Source organism: Balaenoptera musculus, chromosome 10 (genome assembly GCF_009873245.2).
Source record: "Balaenoptera musculus isolate JJ_BM4_2016_0621 chromosome 10, mBalMus1.pri.v3, whole genome shotgun sequence".
In the NCBI taxonomy this organism is placed as follows: Eukaryota; Metazoa; Chordata; class Mammalia; order Artiodactyla; family Balaenopteridae; genus Balaenoptera; species Balaenoptera musculus.
In genome coordinates, this window is record NC_045794.1 from 41,789,880 (window position 1) to 41,810,284 (window position 20,405).

General features: G+C 49.5%; 2 protein-coding genes across 2 annotated transcripts in view; one reads left to right on the plus strand and one right to left on the minus strand.

Annotated features, from left to right (window-relative positions):
- Positions 1-14,692, plus strand: part of SCN8A (sodium voltage-gated channel alpha subunit 8) — a 184,693-nt gene extending 170,001 nt beyond the window's left edge. The window contains 6 exon segments of the mRNA XM_036866860.1: positions 28-81; positions 595-732; positions 1,734-1,838; positions 4,812-5,082; positions 8,108-8,463; positions 8,465-14,692. Of these exon segments, the coding sequence (XP_036722755.1) occupies positions 28-81; positions 595-732; positions 1,734-1,838; positions 4,812-5,082; positions 8,108-8,463; positions 8,465-9,256 (1,716 nt within the window). The 3' untranslated portion in view covers positions 9,257-14,692.
- Positions 14,693-15,565: 873 nt separating this feature from the next.
- LOC118902768 (transmembrane and death domain protein 1-like) lies at positions 15,566-16,486 on the minus strand. Its single transcript, XM_036867446.1, has one exon. It carries the CDS (start codon positions 16,484-16,486, stop codon positions 15,566-15,568), a length of 921 nt encoding a protein of 306 aa, XP_036723341.1.
- Positions 16,487-20,405: the final 3,919 nt, after the last annotated feature.

Below are 20,405 nucleotides of genomic sequence, written 5' to 3' on the forward strand. Positions count from 1 at the left end.
AGTCTAATGACTGACTCTGTTTGCCAGGCAACCTTCAAAGGCTGGATGGACATCATGTATGCAGCTGTAGATTCCCGAAAGGTAAGGTTATACCTGGTGAAACCACAACCTTCTTAAATGGTTAGAAAGCAAGCAGCATGGTGGAGCTCATCAAGAAAGAGAGAGAGGGTTAGAACCTGTTTTGCCTGTCTCACTGATTACAGATCACTTTCCTCCTCTCAGGGAGTCATCACTCTCTTACAGTGGCTCCAGATGGTGAGGCTGTTGGTTTTCACCTGGCCCTCATGGAGCTGTCTGCTCTTCAGTGCTGATTTGAAATGAGTGTGGCTCCTAGCAGACAGCCCTCCCCTCCCCCCTCGCCTCACGATTTGCATATTCTTCACATACGTCATGGAAGGCATAATGCCTTCTCAGGGCAGGACCTGCCAGTGTGGAGAAGGAGACAGGCAGAGAGAACCTAGGGCTCCCCTACCCCAGCTGGCTCAGCAGCTCAAGCGGTCAGCGGGGCTGACGGCCTTGGCATGTCGGAATCCCCCACCTGACCCCCAAGCTAGGAGCTGACTCTCTTTTTTTTTTTCTCCTGTCCTTTGACAGCCTGATGAGCAGCCTAAGTATGAGGACAACATCTACATGTACATCTACTTTGTCATCTTCATCATCTTCGGCTCCTTCTTCACCCTGAACCTGTTCATTGGTGTCATCATTGATAACTTCAATCAACAAAAGAAAAAGATAGGTCTCCTCCCCACATTGCCCGTGGCCGGAGGTCAACCCAGATGAGAGGCACTTCTGTCCCTCTCTCTAGAGAGAAATACCTCTCTTTCTCTAAAATCCGTATCATCATCTCACTGTGGCACTGGCCCCACTGTACATTAGTCCCAACCAGCTCGTTCTGTTCTGCTGGATTTTGCAGTGTGCGGTTTACCACATTTACTAGACCAAACTAGCAATTTACTAGTACCAAATTTACTAGCAATTCCTGAGGCTTTTTACTAGGTTTGGCCTCCCACCAGAGGGAGGTAGGGTCAGAGAGGGTCTAGTGACAGCTGAAAAGGAAAGCAGCAGATGAATAGTTTGAGTGAGAAGTAGAAATTGTCTCGACTTGTCATTATCTATGTTAATCCCTGGTACCACCAGCACATTGGGATTTGAGAGATCAACCTTGGAAAGCTCACTTCCTTTACTTGTCCCAGATCGTTAACAATTTTTCCAAAGCAAATAAGATTACTCTTGTCATCCATTTTATAAATCAAGCCTGTCCCAACAAACTCCAAGGAACTTCCCAAATTGTTTGCTCCCACCAAGATTTCTAAATTTTTAATATTGTCAGAAATGAATGGGCCGTTAGCCAGGACTTGAAAATCCTTTCATTTTAAAATGCTTTTTTGAGAATTGTGTCAGGAAAGCAGGCCCCCCAAAATTTATGAAGATGTGTTTAGAGTCATGGCTCTCAAGTTTATCCTTCCCTGGGGGTCTGTTAGTCCATTTCCTTCCTTTTTTCCTTCCTAGCCCCTAGCAGGTCTCAGAAATCCCAAGCTGAAAACAAAGGTATCTCTTCGAATTAGATTAGTTGTCCCAGGTCTACCTCACTCCGGGACAACCATTAGCTAAACTGACCTCTGGAAAGTAAAAGGGGGTTGATCCCCCTCGGTTCTCAGGGTTGCACCTTAGGTCCAAACCTGTAGCATGTGAAAGCCAGTTGTAATTGCACGTTCTCTTTTTCCCTCCTTTACTTTGGAGGTCAAGACATCTTCATGACCGAAGAACAGAAGAAGTACTACAATGCCATGAAAAAGCTGGGCTCAAAGAAACCACAGAAACCCATCCCCCGCCCCCTGGTGAGTGCATTGTGCGGGCCCAGGGCAGAGTGAGGCCCCATATGGGAAAAGACACGGCTAGAGTTACCGCAGAGGGAGGAAAGGGGCAGATGACGGGCGGCCTGTGCCCTCCAATCCTCTCCTCGCTGCCCCATCCAAAAGATCTGAGGAAGGGAATTCCCTGGCAGTCCAGTGGTTAGGACTCTGTGCTTTCACTGCCGAGGGCCCGGGTTCAATCCCCGGTCGGGGAACTAAGATCCCGCAAGCAGGGATCTGAGGAAGACGGCAGAAGACCTGAGGAAGATGGCAGAAGAACAGGGGTTAAGGTATGGGACGGCTTTTGCATTTGCACCTGACCTTTCCTCTGAGGCATCCTTGGGCAGCAGCAGAGAATCGGCATGTTGACCACATTGGCTGTGACCCTGGTAGAGTGATGTTTTAAGAGACCCACTAAAACTTAACAAAGGAAAGTGAAATGAAAGCTGATCTCTTTCCTACCAGTACAAGATAGGATTTGGTCATTATTTTCTCAGCTCTCTGCTTAACAAGTAAGTCTTTTGCAAGGATGTGCCTGAAAGCTAAGCTAATGCCTCTTTCTGGTTATCTGTGGGAGCAGGAGAGGGTGAAGCTAGGAGAGTCTGTGGCCTGATTTCCCCCCTTGAACTGAGCCTTTTGTAAAACAGATTTGGAGACTGGGATTCTGCTTGACCCTGTGTTGGTGGTGGTTCTCTTGCTTCAGAGAAGGAGACGCTGTGCTCCTGAAGCCATACATCCCGCTGAGTGGGACATGACCCCCAAAAGCCACGCTCAAAGTTCCTTTTTCTGTAACTTTTATTTAAAGTAACTTTTTAGGGAATTCCCTGGTGGTCCAGTAGTTAGGACTCCGTGCTACCACTGCCGGGGCCCCGGGTTCGATCCATGGTTGGGGAACTAAGATCCCACAAGCCGTGCGGTGTGGCCAAAAATAAATAAATAAATAAAGTAACTTTTTATTTAAAACAACAACAACACCACAGCAGAACTCTTAAAAGCTTACCTGGCAACCTAATTTATAAAAATGAAAGTGAAGCTACTTTGTTTGAATCAAGAGTGGGAGTCCCAGACCATTTTCCTGACTTAACCCCACACGCCCTGTTCCTGGCATACCCCCTCACCAACTTCTGAGGGAGAGGAAACCCTAGGGCTTTGTGGAACAGTTTGAAAACCACCAAGTTAAGTAATCCTGAAAATAAGCATGAGCTCAAGTGCCTAGGTATCTAAAATATCAGGGAGATCTTAAGAAAGAGAACATTTTTTATATTTCCTTGATGATAGTTTCCACTTTGATAGAAATGTGATCAGAGGGAATGCAGGAGGATTGCCATTTCTAAAGTTCTGTTCAGTACTTTGCACGTGGGAACCTGAGCGTATTTTCTTCCACACTAAAATATAAACGCTCAGTGTGGTAGGAAGCATTAATAAAGACTTATTCCGCAAATAGTTACAGATCTCCTACTGTGTACCAGGCACTAGGCAAAAAGTGATGAACAAATTTAGACCACAATCATGGAGCTTACAGTGTAGTGGGGATATAGATAATAAATAAGTGAACAGCTATTATAAAATGCAGGGACTTCCCTGGCAGTCCGGTGGTTAAGACTTCGCCTTCCAATGCAGGGGTTGCGGGTTCAGTCCCTGGCCGGGGAGCTAAGATCCCACATGCCTCGCGGCCCAAAAACCAGAAACGTAAAAAAAAAACCAGAAGCAATATTGTAACAAATTCAATGAAGACTTTAAAAATGGTCCGCATCAAATAAATAAATAAATAAAACGAAATGCAGAGTGTTGTGAGAAAAAAATTAACTGAAGGGCCATGACAGAAAATAATGGAGGCCTGGGCTTGTGGGGGGGTCTCCTTTAACAGAGTCGTGGGAGAAGCCTCACTACGGCGGGTCTATTTGAGTGGATGAGACGGAGCCAAAATGCTGGGGAAAGGAATCCTGGAAAAGCAAATGAGGCCCTAAAAGCAGGAAACACTAGTGTGGCCAGGTGGTGATGAACCAGAGGAGGGGGTGTGAGGTGAGCAGGATCAGACTGTGAAAGGCATTTTGAAGTCAGGTTAACCATAGGAATTTTGTTGCAAGTCCAATGAGAAACTAGTGAGAGATTTTAAGTAGGAGAGTGATGGGATCCATTTATGTTTTTAAATAATCACACCTGCTACTGTGTGGAGACTGCATTGGATAAGGGCAAGAGAGGAAGCAGGAAGACCAGTCAGGAGACCCTTCTAGAAGCCCAAAAGGGAAGATGATGGTGCCTTAGTTAGAGGATGGTAGCAGAAATGGAATGAAGCAGATGAATTCAAGGAAGAATCCACAGGACCTGCAGTGGATTAGATGGGGGATGAGGGAGAGGGAAGAGCAGGAATGACCCTCAGATTTCTGGCTTAGAGACTGGATAAGTAATTGCGGTGAGAGAAGAGCAAGTTGGGAGAGGGGCAGAGGAAAGGAGGTAGCTCTGCTTTGGACTTGTTGAGCTTTAGATGCTTATGAGTCATCCAGGAGTGATATCAAGCAAGCAACCCAGGAGTTCAGAGGAAAGACACGGGCTGGAGAAGAAAACACTTGGGAAACTGAAGTGCCTAGGTAATGTGTGAACGGTAGGAATAGATGGTAGGTGAGCTCTCCAAGGGAGGAAGAAGAGATTAAGAGAAGAAATGGCTGGCAAATGAGACTAAAATGGAGCAGCTGGAGAGGTAGGAAGACACCCAGAAACGTGTGATGGCACAGACACAAAGAGAAGAGTGGCAATTTTAGAAAACTCTTGGTGAGGGAATGTTGACATTGGTCTTTGTCTATGCTCCTGATATCCTGCTAGAGCAGCAGCAGAGAGCTGGCCAGTATTCCAGCAAAGAAAGCAAAGAGAACTTCGATTAACAGGATGGCAGCTCCCACAGTCTGCTGGGGAAGGTTTTCATGAAGCCTTTTCTGTCTTCCTCCCTCCCTGTCCACCCAGAACAAAATCCAAGGTATCATCTTTGATTTTGTCACTCAACAAGCCTTTGACATTGTTATCATGATGCTCATCTGCCTTAACATGGTGACAATGATGGTGGAGACAGATACGCAGAGCAAGCAGATGGAGAACATTCTCTACTGGATTAACCTGGTCTTTGTCATCTTCTTCACCTGTGAGTGTGTGCTCAAAATGTTTGCCTTGAGGCACTACTACTTCACCATTGGCTGGAACATCTTCGACTTCGTGGTGGTCATCCTCTCCATTGTGGGTGAGTGGGGCAGGCGAGGAGGGGAAAGGGACCTGACTGGCCCTGAGGATGGGATTCCGGGGAGTGCAACGAATGACACAGGGCCGAAGGGCAGGCAGGTTACTCTTGGGTTACACCCATGGGGGACTCCAAGTCAACTTGTGGGCCAGCCCCAAATTGCTGATATGGGTCAGCAAGTTTCTACGAGTCTTCATAGTAGTCTTGGATTGTAAATTTTGTGGCTGAAGAGGGGGAAAAGATTAGATTTGGTTCTTGCTTTCAAAGAGTTTACATTCTACCAGGTAAGGTAAAAGAAATATATTTTAAAATCTGGCTACAATAGCAGTATAAAGTGGAAAAAGGCCTGGTAAGAGATTGTTAAGTTGGATATTAATGAGGAACATTCTGGTGGCGACGGCAGTGACAGTACTGCTGCTGATGGCAACGCTCATTTACTAAGGTTTTATGGTGCCAAGTAGTTGGAGAGTTTCTTCACTTGTGTTATCTCATTTGATCCTTACGACAGCCCAGGAAGCAAGGTATTTTACTATCTTTGCTGTGAAGATGTCCAGGGTCACTCAGTTAGGAGGTGGCAGAGGCAGAACTCAAGTTGGTTTTTAACAGTGACTGTGTGGCATTTGCTTCACCCTAAGGGCCTGGAAGGGCTGATGTCCTGGCAGGCAGCAGAAATGCTGTCCTATTGATCACCCTCGCCCAAATTTCCTTGCCTTCCTAAAAGGCATCTCGAATGGTGAAACACTACCTTGGTTCCAGGTGGGTTTGACTGACTTACGCTAGCAGAGGTAGAGCGCCCGAGACCCAGGGAACCAGCTCCAGAGCTGGTTTAGCAAGGTGGCCACCAGAAGGCAGCTGCGCTCCCACTTTCTAGTTCTGTCCTCCAGAGCAGGGTGTCCAAAAATGTGTTGACTAATCTCATACATTTCTCCCCAAGAAAAGAATCCCATGATGAATTTACTTTGGGCAACACTGTACAATACATTGAATTTCCCTTTGGAGGGTCACAAGGCACATTAGCCTACAGGAGGCTCTTGCAAGTCTTGGAGTAAAGAATTCTGTTTCACACATCATCCCACCTTTATTCAATCAGAACACCCCGTTTTCAAGTAATAATAATGTTTCTAAGAGTTTAATGGAACATACTATGTGCCGGTCACCATTCTAAGTGCTTTACATGTTTTAATTCATGTAACCCTCACAACAGCCCTGTAAGTATCATGAGGAACGAAGGCACAGAGCAGTTACTGAGACATGCAACTGGTAAGCGAGCGAGCCCAGCCCCCTGGCCTCAGCTCCGCACTCCTAACCTCCCACAAAACACACTTTGGACCATGCTACCCTTGTCCACGTTTCTTAAACTTTTTCTGCCCACTCATCACTAAGTGGGATGGAAAACCCACAGACGAAACCATGCCCCCTATTCTCAGATGGTACTTGAAAATAAGGAAGAAGAAGAGTTTCTTCTGATAATTGGGATTTTTTTTAATGTTTTTAATCTGTTCAGAAACAAAAGTTAGAAAAAAATCTTTTTAAATTAAGAGGAGTTTGGGTAAAACTCTCCCTGGAACCTCCTGGAGGACCCCTTAAATGTTGATCCCACTGCCTGGATTGCTGTCTGCCCATCTCTCTCCCCTTTTCTCTGGGCACAAATACACATTCATCCTACAGAACCTTACTGAGGCATCATCTCCTCTCTGAAGCCTCACTTGCCCACCATGTACGGAATGCAAGTATTTCGTACATTACCTGACTTCTTATGGTCACTGGTTATGACTTCATTGAGAAGTAAAAAGAGGAGAGCTGAGAAATCATCTTGAGTCCTGGCTGAGGTAGAGATTTTCTTGAAAGCTGAAAGTTAAGATTCATAGCTTAAAACCTTAAAACCTGCAGTTCACTACCCCAATATTTATGAATCCTTATGGTTGGAAGATATTTCTTTATTTAAATGAAGATGTGCTCACACTCTCTCGTGGGGGCCTCGACAGCAAGAGAAGACACTGAAGGAAGAGCACGTGGTGTCACTGCCATGCCTTCAGCTGTCGTCTCCCAACCTTTTCATCTCCTCTTCCTTCTGTGTCCCCTCACTGGGCTCCCGTTATCGCTCTTTAGTTTTAAAGGCAAGTGGTCTGGTGGAAGCGGACCCCTGGATGAATGTGAACAGAAAAAGGCCCTCTGATGTGCGTTTCACCCTCTACTTTTATATCCTATTAATGTCTGGACATTTTTACCTGGTGTTACTGGTTTTTGATTGATGGCTTTAAACACAAAAATCTAGAAGCTCTTGAGTTGAAAACTACTCCCGAGAGATCCCTTTAGTTTGTAGGCTAGTTTGGTAGGGTAGGAACATGGGACAATGAGAACCAAAAATATCTTTTCAGAGCCAGGAAGAAGATGCCCTGAGAATTAGTGGCATTAGCGGACTAAGACTTCACAGCCAGAGGGTAGTGAAGTTATGGGGTGGAGCCAGGACTTCTCATTCACTGTTTGTGGATGTGGTAATTTGACAGCACTTTGGAGAAGAATCCATAACACCTCAGAAAGTTGTGCATGGACAAATCTGAAAAAAAACGAATTTAACACCAGAGATCAATCTCACAAACATAATGTTACGTCTCAAAAGCAAGTTAGAGATCTAGAAAGAGAGATACGGTATAATTCCTTAAACATAGTAGGCTGCTACCTATGTATTATTTATGGGTTCATACATAGCAAAATTACGAAGACACTGGGGTGATACATGTCATCTGCAGGATAGTGGTTGCTTCTGGGGGTGATGAGTGGAAGCAAATTTGGTATCTGGGTGTTAGGTACCTAGGTGTCCATTTTCTTGTTTTCTCTGCTTCTCTATATGTTTGAGACATGCGATTTTCTTTTGAGAAAATTTTTTATTCTGAGGGTTCAGATTGAATAGTAAGGCACTCATTCTGTAAAGTCCTTTGAAGTTAAGGGCTCCATAGTGCCAGGCGACATAAGTAAAGAGAAAGGGCATCTCCAATCTCAGTAACATATCTTCTGTTCCTCTTCTTAGGAATGTTCCTGGCTGATATAATTGAGAAATACTTTGTTTCCCCAACCCTGTTCCGAGTCATCCGATTGGCCCGTATTGGGCGCATCTTGCGTCTGATCAAAGGCGCCAAAGGGATTCGTACCCTGCTCTTTGCCTTAATGATGTCCTTGCCTGCTCTGTTCAACATCGGCCTTCTGCTCTTCCTGGTCATGTTCATCTTCTCCATCTTTGGGATGTCCAATTTTGCATATGTAAAGCACGAGGCTGGCATTGATGACATGTTCAACTTTGAGACATTCGGCAACAGCATGATCTGCCTATTTCAGATCACAACCTCGGCCGGTTGGGACGGCCTGCTGCTGCCCATCCTAAACCGCCCCCCCCGACTGCAGTCTGGATAAGGAACACCCAGGGAGTGGCTTTAAAGGGGACTGCGGGAACCCCTCAGTGGGCATCTTCTTCTTTGTGAGCTACATCATCGTCTCCTTCCTGATCGTGGTGAACATGTACATTGCCATCATCTTGGAGAACTTCAGCGTAGCCACGGAGGAAAGTGCAGACCCTCTGAGTGAGGATGACTTTGAGACCTTCTATGAGATCTGGGAGAAGTTCGACCCCGATGCCACCCAGTTCATCGAGTACAGTAAGCTGGCAGACTTTGCAGATGCCTTGGAGCATCCTCTCCGAGTGCCCAAGCCCAACACCATAGAGCTCATTGCCATGGATCTGCCAATGGTCAGCGGGGATCGCATCCACTGCTTGGACGTCCTTTTTGCCTTCACCAAGCGGGTCCTGGGAGACAGCGGAGAGTTGGACATCCTTCGGCAGCAGATGGAGGAGAGGTTCGTGGCATCCAATCCTTCCAAAATGTCTTACGAGCCAATCACGACCACGCTGCGGCGCAAGCAGGAAGAGGTGTCAGCAGTGGTCCTGCAGCGCGCCTACCGGGGACATTTAGCAAGGCGGGGCTTCACTTGCAAAAAGACAACTTCCAATAAGCTGGAGAATGGAGGCACCCACCGGGAGAAAAAAGAGAGCACCCCTTCTACAGCCTCCCTCCCATCCTATGACAGTGTAACTAAACCCGAGAAGGAGAAACAGCAACGGGCAGAGGAAGGAAGAAGGGAAAGAGCCAAAAGACAAAAAGAGGTCAGAGAATCCAAGTGTTAGAGGAAAGCAAAAATTAAACACTGTACAGATTTAAAACTTGCAAGTGAAAGATTGTTTACAAACTTCCTGAATATTATCAATGCAGAACAGCTGTGGAGACACTTTAACCCGAAGATCTATACCAAACGTAGTCTGCTTACCATGTAACACGGTTGCATCTCGAGCAGTGACCTGCCAAGGGCAAAGGACCCTGCTCCCTGGACTCACAGATTTTCTAATGCTTGGGCAGGTGGTTACTGCATGTTCCACATCAGTCAATGCAACTTAGGACAAAACTAACAGGATACAAAAACAGAGGCGAGGCTGCCGGGACCAGTGTATTTCCGTTGCAGCCAAATGGATTTTATTTTTTCATTCTGTTGATTCTCAGAAGCAGAAAGCATCAATTTAAAAGTTTGTTTGTTCATGCAAACTCTATTTGCATTCTTACATTAGTTAGGCTAAGCAGCAAAAAGAAAAAACACACACACTCACATTTAGCCCATGTCATTTAATTGTCAGTTTCTTTGACATAAGCCGCATCTTCTCCACATGGGCTTCACGTGGTTTGGAGATGGGTGGGGGAAAACAATCAGGTTTCTTCAGGCTGAGGAGGACTTGCTCAGGCCAATTCCAAACATTGTGCTCGTTCAATGCGTAGAAATGATTTGCATGATGGCATGCCGTGATCAGAAGTCATGCATGAGAACCGTACACCACAGGACACTACTAATCCTGTCCCCTGCACTGGGTCAGCCTTTGGACAGGACCCAGCCCTGCACCGTTCACTGTATTTGGAGGAAAAAAATGGTAAGCGTTCCATACCCGCTGCAATTCTTTCTGAATTCTTAGAAGTCTTTCGTACACCTTCCGGGTAGGGAAACATAACCAACCAATTGACTACCACCACCAACAAAAAACAAACCCAGTCCAACAAGCAGATGGATCCGTTGTGTGTATATGTTTAACAGACATCTCTAACATACAGCCATTGTTGCACATTTTGAAAGATGAACTATTTAATGCTGCTCTGTGTCCCATACCTGGGGAAATTTTGATCTCGAATGGCTTGTATTAACGTCACTGTAAAACCAAATCCTAGGGCTAAAAACAAAAATCAAAAAAAATTTTTTTCATTTATATCTTGCAATATTTATGATGATTGTTTAGCCTTCATACTGGAGAACTGACTTTTTTTGGGGTAGAGATAAAAGTGCTATTCAAAGTAGCATGTTATCTCTAGAGGGTCATTTGGGGGAACTTAAAACAACCTTTCGTTGGGGGTAAAGGGGTGCTCACTTCATCAGTATCATGTCCTTCTGCATTGTGGCTTTCTCTGGGCTTGGGTCCATGTGGAGAGGGGTTCAGATATTCTGAACAGGCCTCTCTTCTACAGAGGGGTTGTCACAAGCTGACACACCGCATGGTTCCTCTTGCCTCCATCACATTTTTCCACCAAGCAGGGCTTCCTTTACCCACAGAGGTGGGTGAGGGCCACAGCACTGGAGCTACAGCTGTGGTTTCTTTCATTTATTATTAGAATAAATAGTCACTGGTGGGACCTCAGTAGAGATGGAGCCGCCTCTGAACCCAGCCCACTTGGTTTCTTTATTGCATTGGTTCTCATGAGAAAGCGACTTAATATGAATTCTTAAGAAGTTCCAGCTTCCCCCAGCACCTTCCCTTTCGGCCAGTTTTGCCATCTACTTAGAGACCTGCCCATTGTCATCGGAGGGTGGCTTTGCGGGGGAGTGTCATAGCTTCCGTCCGTCTCCCGCTTCAGGGAAGACAGTTTTTAGTCCAGGGGTTTCTCATCTGATGACTCGATTTCAGAGCTAAGATGCTGCAGTTGAATGTGTCAGGAAGTCGATACAAAGAGTGAGGAGAGACTTCAGCATGCAAACCAAATCAAAATAAATTCTTCCTGAACCATAAAATGGAGGGAGAAAAACAACCCATGATCAGACACACCAATCTGCCTTGCAGTAGAAGCACTTTGGATGTAATTTCACAGTCCACCTGACTAGTTTTGTGTAGAACAAACCACAGCAAGTCAGTAAGCAGAGCTTTCTATCTTGTTGGACCATTAGAAACTCTGTCCAGCTTTCACAAGCCTGCTTCTGCAGCACCATCCGTAGTACTTTTTGTACTACACCTGATACCAGGTTGGGAAGGCGTTTTTCTCGGTGACCTTGCTAACTGCTAGGATGAATGTATAGTAACGTGGACAGGCTACATCGTAAACAGCACAAAACAGAAGCTGACGTGTGGTTATTCTTTTTAAGAGAATTATAAATACTGTAATATATCATTTTATTTTATTGGCATGCCTTTTTGTAAATACAAATTATTAACTTATTAAATAGGAAATGGCTTCTGGCTTATGCCATTGTCATGTTTATTTTTATTTTTTATACTTTTCTTTCTTCTTAGAACTTAGATGCTGTCAGCCAATGTACATCCCCAAACCAGACAGACAGACAAAAAATTTTTATTGCTAATGGTCTTTTCCAAAACAACAAAAAATATATATATTTTTGTTCCAATGTGCAATAAATTCTAACCACTTCTATGCAAGATTTGGCTAAACTTCATAATCGTTCTTGTTCTTAGGTCTTGAGATGGGCAACAGAACTATAAGATCCCGCTCCGTCCTCTAAGTGCTCGTGCTAGTGATGTCATTAAGCTACTAGAGCATATTAATGAGATTTTTCTGACCTCTGACCCTTTTCCTCCCCCAGACCCTGGTCCCCACCCAGCGGGTTATCTCCTCAGTGACACACACGGGCCTTGGTATCTGACACCCATCAGCCAGCTTCATAGGGAAGAAGCCGCCTCCACTCTATTTGAAGTTTCACTTTTTTTTTTTAACTTTTCCCACCTTCTTTCCCCTCACCCATCGCCCCTCTACCCACCCTCTCGCTCACGCGCTCTCGCCCTCACCCGCCCTGCTCCACACTTCTTTGGTAGTAAGTGACACCATCACCAGCAGTTGACACCCGCAGTTAACAGGCATTGAACTCAAAGAGTCAGTGATGACGTTCTTCTACGTCTTCACCGAGTGGGTAAGTGGCAACGCTTTGCCAAATATTAACGAAGCCAATCAAGAAGCAGCAGCAGCCACAGTATCACTGCACATATATATATATAGATATATAAATACAATATAAATATTTATTTTTTGTAGCCAGGTCCTTGGTGCAGTATTTATACTTCACAATCCACCTTTAAAAAAGGACAAAAAGCAAAAAGACGTGTGATGCTGTTAATTTAAAACGCAGAGCCAAAGCCACTGAGCAGCAGCTGACACGGTTGCTGGCTTGTGTGTGAAAAACACTTTCCCCTCTTCTTTCCTTAACCTCCATGTTGCTTAGGATGAGGAGACTCCGTAATTTAAAGCAGAGGGCGAGAGCAGGATGAACTTCCCAAGTCAGCGGACCTGCTCCCATCCCTCTCTGAATGAGCCACTCTTGGCCTCAGAAGTTGGCTGAGGAGAGATTAACATAAACTCCCAGTCAAAGCCCCTGGAACGACAGTGCCCAGAGTTCTTTTATTTTTCGCCGCAACCTATGTAAGCTTGTAAAAGACCAATAGTGAAGACTAGTGTATTAGTGAACGCATGGAGGCCAGCACTGCTCTAAACGAGACGTGATAAAAAGTACATCACTACTATAAGCCAAAAGGAAACAAAATAAAAATGACCCTTTTTACTGTACAAGGGAAGCCTGTCTTGGTGTGCGTTTGTTGCTTGACTCTCCCAATTTTTGATTCCTGGGAGGGGTCTGGGAATTGGGACTTCAGCACATTTGGGGAAAGGAGGGGAATGGAAGGGAGAGAAATCAGAGGGTTTCCTGCAAAGTTCTGGCTAAAAAGTAGAGATTGGAGAGAAAAGCAAGGTCCTGTCCGTCCCCCCCACCCAGATCCCCAGTCACCCATTGCATGTGGCATTCCTCCCACTACTGGGCCAGTGCTTCAAGGCCCATGAAACCCCTTCCTCATCGGTCCCCCCGGCAGAGCCCCCAGAGAGGCTGTCAGCCAACCCAGCCGGGCTGGCCTTACTTCTGCCTTTTTCACGTTTTTTAAGAAAAAAACTGTCCCAACGCCCCAAAGCTCGGGCGAGCACGACGCCCAGCAGCCTCCCCTCTGCTAGCTAACGCTGGGCCCTGCCCTCCACCAGCCCCAGCGGCAAACCAGCAGACTAGGGCTGCTCTCATTCGCATTCGGCAGGGAAGGGGGGTGCCCCTCCCCTTCCCTCACCCTGCCCGGCTTTGGGGACAACCCTCTCTAGGCCGTGTCTCCCAGTCCAGGAACACTCAGGAGGATTTTGAAGTGCCCACTCTAGTCCGCTCCAGTAGCTCCACTCTGGAGAGAGATGGCTGGTAGGTCAGTCCCCATCCTCCTCCCCTCGGCCCCCCGCCTCCAGGCCTGCTGTGGAGGTGAGATTGCCATGGGTTATGACTTTGTGACTTGAGTCCTGGGCATCTTCTGTGATGATGCCTCTTTCTTTTCTCAGATGTTGCCCAAAGTTTTGCAAAAAGCTTCGTTCATTTTCAGGTACCCCCACCCCCTAAAGAATCGGCTGCAACTAGCCAGCCAGGGGGACATCAGGAGGGAAGAAGAAGTCTGGGTTCGGAGGGGCCCGAGGTTTGCACAGTCTGTGCTGTGGCTCAGCATTGTGCTTTCTTGGATTCCCCTTCCAAGAGTACCAAGATTTCCTCCATCAAAACGCTCCTGAGGCACCCCCTACCCCTGCCCCCCACTGCTGTTTGCTGTACATAGAGGCTAAGTGGGGTGGGGTGGGCGGGTGTGCACGTGTGGTGTGTGTGTGTGTGAAGAATGTATATAGGTAAAGGGGAGCGTGGTCCAGTGGTTCCAGAAAAGGGACAGAACTCCTGTGTTCCATCCCCAGCTCGACCACTGACTCGCTGTGTGGCCTTGGGCAAGTCACTTAACCTCTCTGTGCCTCAGTTTCCCCATCTGTAAAATGGGGATAATAATACTGACCTACCTCACAGGGGTGTTGTGAGGCTTTAACTAAATGTTTTGTAAAGTGTTTTTGAGATACAGAGGCAAAGGCACTAGGGAAGGGCAAAGTATTATTTGGACTTATGGAAGATGAAATGGTACCATAAATGCTGCTATTCTGAGAGCCATTTTAAACTGCACTGCTCCAACCACCCCCGCTTCTCATCACCAGGACAGCAGGTCGAGAAAATGTCTTTCCTTTCACTTGCTTCTGGGGTTTGTGATTATTCCAGACACTTAATTTTTTTCCCTTGCTGTATCTCCTTCCCTCACCCCCTCGACTTGTTCCCTGTTCCGTTTATGCGGAAATGGCAGAAATGCTTGAGAAATGAGAATGTATAAGAGGATCGGAAGTTTATAGTCTGAAATTTCAATTTTACTTTGTACTGTACATCTTTTTACTTTAGAATTTGCAATAAAGGGTTACGTCAATCTTGTTTTCAACTCTCTTCTTGGACTGGCCTGTCATTCTGTCATTACTCTCACACCAGAGCCCCTCAGCCCAGGGTAGCCAGGGAGTCAAGCACTCCCACCCAGCAGGACCCCACAGCTGTCCTCTCCCCTTCCTCTGGCAGGGGCACAGTCTGAGCAGGGTCTGTGTGAGGGCTCACCCAGGCTCAGCTCCCCTGATGGGCGGGCGGTGCCCCAGACACTCAGGTGGGTGGGAAAAGTTTGGGGCTCCAGGTAGAGCTTCAGGAGGCCTTGCCTGACTGGAGAGAGCAGCTTGGAGGCAGCAGACCCTGGAAGTGGGCACACCTCTAGCTGTGCCGCCCACAGCCCATTCCAGCAGGGCCTCAGAATAAACGGAAATTCTGCACCTTGTTCCGGTCCCCATCCTGTTTCTCCAGCTCCCTTACTGCTCATGGATCATTCCCTCTGGAGCTCAAACTTTTGGCTCAGGCAGCTCTGGATGCAAACACCTGACTATGCCACTAACTAGTTGTGGCCAGTTTCCTTATGTGTAATTGAGATAATACCTTATAACCTTGGGTTTTGAAGATTATATCAAATATTGTAGTATGTAACTTCTTAGCCTAGGGCCTGGCACACAGTTAGTGCTCAATAAATGGTAGCTCTTCTTAGTGGAAGAATAAGTGCGAGACAAAGAAGGAACTAAAGCTGACAAGAATTGGGAGGGTCTGCCCTCTCGGGAAGACTGGCACCGGAGGCCCTCCTCTGCCACTGGCTGCCCCGCTGGCTATGCCGGCCATTTCCAACCAACAAACCGATCGCTCCCACTTTTGCGTATTTCGTAACTTTTATAATATGTCAAAGGCAGCACGCCACCAAGATTGTGCTCCCATTTCACGGCCGGGGACACAGAGGCAAGGGGATATCTGGCCCACCTGCAGCCCAGGCCCCCGGGGATGCGAGGGGCTCTGCAGTCAAGAGCGGCTCCTCTTCCCCGCAGCCGGGCGCCCCGGCGGGCCGGAGCAGGGGAGGGGCAGGCGGCCGGAGGCTGTGGGGCCGCGCCCCGTCGCCGTCGCCGCCCGTGATCCACGGCGTGAGCAGGATGAGCAGCGCCCCGGCGCCCAGCGCCCCTCCGAAGCCGGTGAGGAAGCCGAGCGCCAGCGGCCCGGCCCAGCCCGTGGGGCTCCGCTCGTACGGAGCCTGGGGCAGTCGCTCCACGATCAGCTCCAGCTCGTCCCAGTTGGGCTCGGGGACAGAGGAGCGGCGGGGGCGCAGGGCCGGGGCCGGGATGGGGGCAGCGGGGGCGCCGGCTGGGGGCAGGTAGCTCTGCCCGAACTTGCGCAGCTGCAGCGTCGCCTGCTGGTGGAGGTTCTTGCCCAGCTCCCGGGCCACGTCCGGGCGGCCGCTGCGCCGCAGGGCCCGGGCCACGCGGTCCCACGACAAGGACGGGGCCTCGGCAGCCAGCCAGGCCGCCAGTCCCTCCCGGCAGCCGTCGGACACGTTCGCGGGCTCGGTCGCCCGGCCCGCCGGCTCCCCCTCCGCCTCGCGCCGCCGCCGCCGCCGCCCCGGTGCCGCCGAGGTGGGCACCGGCTCGGGCCGCGCCAGCCGGTCCTCCGAAAGCCTGGCCAGCTCGGCCTCGACGTCCGGCTCCGGCGCCTTCAGGAGCGACTGGAAGTGGCCGCACTCCTCCGGAGTCAGCAGCTCTGCCAGGCGGACGGCCGCGTGAGGGCCCATGGCGTCCACGGCCCCCGCCGGAGCCAGCGCCCAGCCCCAGAGCGCCAGGGCCAGGGCCCCCGCCGGACCCCGCGCAGCCATCACCGGGTGGTGACCACAATCCACGGACTGTGGGGGGAGGGGCTCCGAATGCTCACGGATGGGGGAGGGGCGCCAACACCCACGGATGGTGGCAGGAATGAGGGTCCTACATCTGGGGACTGGGGGCGGGACGAGGGGGACACCCAGGGACGGGAAGGGGGGCCCTCCGACACAGGCAACTTGGAGGAGGAGGATCTGCTAACATCCAGAAACTAGGAATTAAGAGGGGAGGGTCTCACAAAACCCGGGGATTTGAGTGAGAGTTTCCCAATACCCAGGGAGTGGGTGGGGGGGACTCAGTCCCCCAGGAGGCAAGGATCCCGGGCCCTTAGACTGAAATGCCCGCCAGAGGCCTCCGGGCTGTCCCACTAATGTCTCAAACTTAGCAAGTCTCCCACATCTCTTCTAACCCATTTACCGCCCCTGACCCTCCACCAGAAGCCCTAGACCCCTTGCTCTCCTTTATTTCTGATATCCAATCAAGTCCCACATTCTCTTATTACCTGCTAAATACAAAATATGTATAGACTCTACCAGTTCCCGCCCTCCCACGGGTGCATCCAAACCCTCCTCCTCCGTTTGGATAAGGTAAGCTCCTCCTCAAGTCCCCCACCCTCAAGGACTGAACTGGCTTCCTTTCCCCAAGCAAGCTTGGCTCAGGCTCTCCTTTAGATCTTGGACTGCACTCTGCTCTGCCTCAGTCACTCCCCAGCTGACAGGTCCCTTCTGGGACGCCCTCCCTGCCCCCCACACACCCTTTTGCCTTGTCTCTCCATTAGGCACCCCTCCTATGTACTCCCACAGCACGCTGCCGCTCTGCCTGTTTACTGTCTGTCTCCCGCATTAGAGTGTAAGGTCCATCTATTGTCCCCATAGCAACTAGCGCATAATAGTGTTCAGTAAAGATTTGTTGAATCAGTGGGTGAACTCTTAACTTGCAAATCAGTCCCTGTCCACTGGCCACTAACCCCCTCCCCGCCCCACACACGCAGGCTTCATCGTGGAGCCTCAGCTCTTCACAGGGCATGGAAGGTCCTCCTAGTGCAGCGGTGCAGTTCCATGATTCCTCCCACTTCTCCCCACTCCTGCCCTCACTTTATGCTCTTGTAACAAGTCACAGGTATGGTGCAGTTTCCAGCCTCCATAGCTTTGTCAGGCTGTACCCACCCAATCCTGTCCAGGAAGTTTTTCTGACCCATCACTACCACTACCACCGCGAGTCAGGATCTTTTCTGGGCATTCTTGAGATAGCCTATGCATCCTCCATCGGGACACTTATCTGGAAACTAACTAATTCGAGGATTTAGTCAACATTTACTCAGTGTCTTCTATGCGTACCAAATACTGTGCCAGATGTGAGAACATAAAAATTTTGACACGGCCCCTCCTCAAGCAGCTTTATCCAGTTGTATTTTCAAACGATCCATTTTTGAGCTTTTCCCACCCTGTACTGTGGGCTCTCCAGAATGGTGGCTGTGCTTAACCATTTCTGTATCCTCAGTGCTACGTGGTGTCTGCACAGAGCAGGTGTGTAATAAACCAACTAGAGTGCAAGGGGGGGGTCGGGACCTCCAAGGGCCGAGAGGGTTGGGGTCGGTGAGCCCTGGGGCAATGCCCTGGAGCCCCCATGTCCAGGTACACCAGCTGTTTCTCTTGGAGGGGAAACTGCTTTGCAGGGTCTGGCCTTGGGCTTGCTTTGCCTCCTGAAAGTCCTGGGTATGCCCTTAGCCTGAGCCCGAGGAAGCCAGGGGGCCTACGTCCCTTGCGCTCCGGTGCATTGTCAATAATTTTGCTCAGCGCATTCAAGACCTCAGGAAGTTGTGGGTCAAAACCTCTCATGGGCATCTCCATATAGCTTTTTCAGCAAGATGTTCCTTCCTAGTTTTCTGTGTCCCAGTTTATGATGAGCTGTCAGAGTTGGGGACTGACAAATAGATGGTGGCAGACAAAGGATCCCATGTGACCTGAAAGACTGGAACACACTGTGTCCACACCCTGCCCTCTGTCCACTTTCCTTCCGTCCAAGGATGGAATACAAGTACGATCCTAGCTCTGGCCAGCAAGGGCTGCTGTCCAGGTTCTGAGTGAAACTTCCTCTTCAGCCCCCCTTTCCTCCATGCATACATCTATTCATTCATTCACTCATTCAACAAACATATGAGCCCTTCTTTATCCCTCATGATTCAGAGCTCTGGGGATATGTCAGCCCCAATTCTGAGCCTCTAAGAGCTCAGAATTGCAGGCTTTTCATCTGGTGGCCTCAGTGCCCAGCACATGGTGGGTCCTTGCTGTGCCAGTGAGTAACAGGAGTCCCACAGTCATGTTTTGCTGAAGGAAAAGAAACACCCACAGAGCCACACCCATGGCTCCAGCAGACCTGGAAGCCCAAGCATTCCCCAGAGGGCTCCCCACATCCTGCTGCCCCCAAGAAATCCTCTGGAAACCACGTATCATCGTTTTAATACTGTGTAATACTTTCTTTTAAAATACAGTCTTTTCTGAGGTAGACAGACCAAACTGCAGAGCATCGTCAGACAGGAGATAAATACGTCCATGTACAACACGCATCAAAATGAGGTAGAAATGGTTACAGCTGGAGGAGAGGACCCCAACCCCAATCTGGGCAGAGGAAGGAGAGGGCCAGCTTGCCCTCCCCCCATCCCTGCCCCTGGATTCTTTGGTATGCCCCCCCAAACATTGCCAGAGCTGGACCTGCCCTTCCCCACCCGCCGCAGTGCCCCTGAGGTAGGTGCTATAGACTGGAGGCTGTCTCCTTGTGCAAAGCTCCCCGAGGCCAGGAGAGGAGGCAGTGGGGGCCCTGGGTCCTGGTCAGTGAGCTCTTCCCCCAACCCCCAGAGCTGCCTGCCTCTTGAAGGGAAGGCTGGGATCCCAACCCCACCTCCCCAATGCCCTCCACCACCCCCCCATACACACATACACACCTGAGAGGACCTGCTCACTCCCTGCTCCCCACAAGGGCCTTTCAGAGCCAAGACCCTGCACCCACTGCTTTTGAGGCACCAAAGCCCTGCGATCAGCCAGCTCCAAGGAGTGGAAGGCCAGGGACCAAGGGGGGAAAGGGGGGGAAACAGAGCAGCTTTCCTGTTAGCACTCCTAAGCCAGCACAGGCCCTCAGCACCTTGGCACCTGAAATGTCCCCCACGGACTTCCTTCCAGCTAGTAGTGGGAGATGGTACAGAGACTGCAGGAGCTGTAAGGGTGGCGAGGAACAGGAAAGGCGGCTGGGGCGGGAGAAAGAAGAGTTGGGGTGACAGCTTGTCCCCCCCACCTTTGGACCAAAGGTCAGAGTTGTGAAATGGGCTCCCTGAGGGGGAGGGGCAAACTGCCAAAGCCCCATCAAAGGAGAGTTGGTGGGAAGAAGAAGAATACGGTTCTCACGAGGAAGGGCGCCCAAGCCTCGGCTTCCGGGGGAAAGTTTGGGTGGGACTGAGAATAAACCCCCAATGTTTATTCAGGGGAACACAGCCTGCCCATCTCTTTCACCCTCTCATAGCCCCTGGAGCTCTAGACCTAGGACCCTACGAGAATGGGAGAGGTACAAGTCCCCTCAGAACCTTCTCCTGTAACGGATGCTCATTCACCCCTCCTCAGGGCCTCCCAGAAGGCCCGGGAGGCGGAGTCTGTAGTCAGTTTTGTGCCCAACCACACTTGTGGCCAGACTATCTTCCCTCCCAAGGAAATCTCCTTAGCGTAAGTTACAGGAGACCTCTGCCTAGACAAGGGCCAGGTGGGATGACCTCTCTGGGTACTTTCTGCCTGGATCATCTTCCCATTTGGGCCCTCTCAGCCTACTTTCTGGGTCTGGGGCAGGCAGTAGACAAGGGCATCCCAACTCTGGATAACCAACCCTCCACAGAAAACACCCCACTAAGCTGAGGGTGAGGGGTGGGCCCAGCAG

Bases quoted from the DNA above. Each gene is read 5' to 3' on its own strand.
- LOC118902768 (XM_036867446.1), bottom strand. From the start codon at position 16,486: ATGGCTGCGCGGGGTCCGGCGGGGGCCCTGGCCCTGGCGCTCTGGGGC.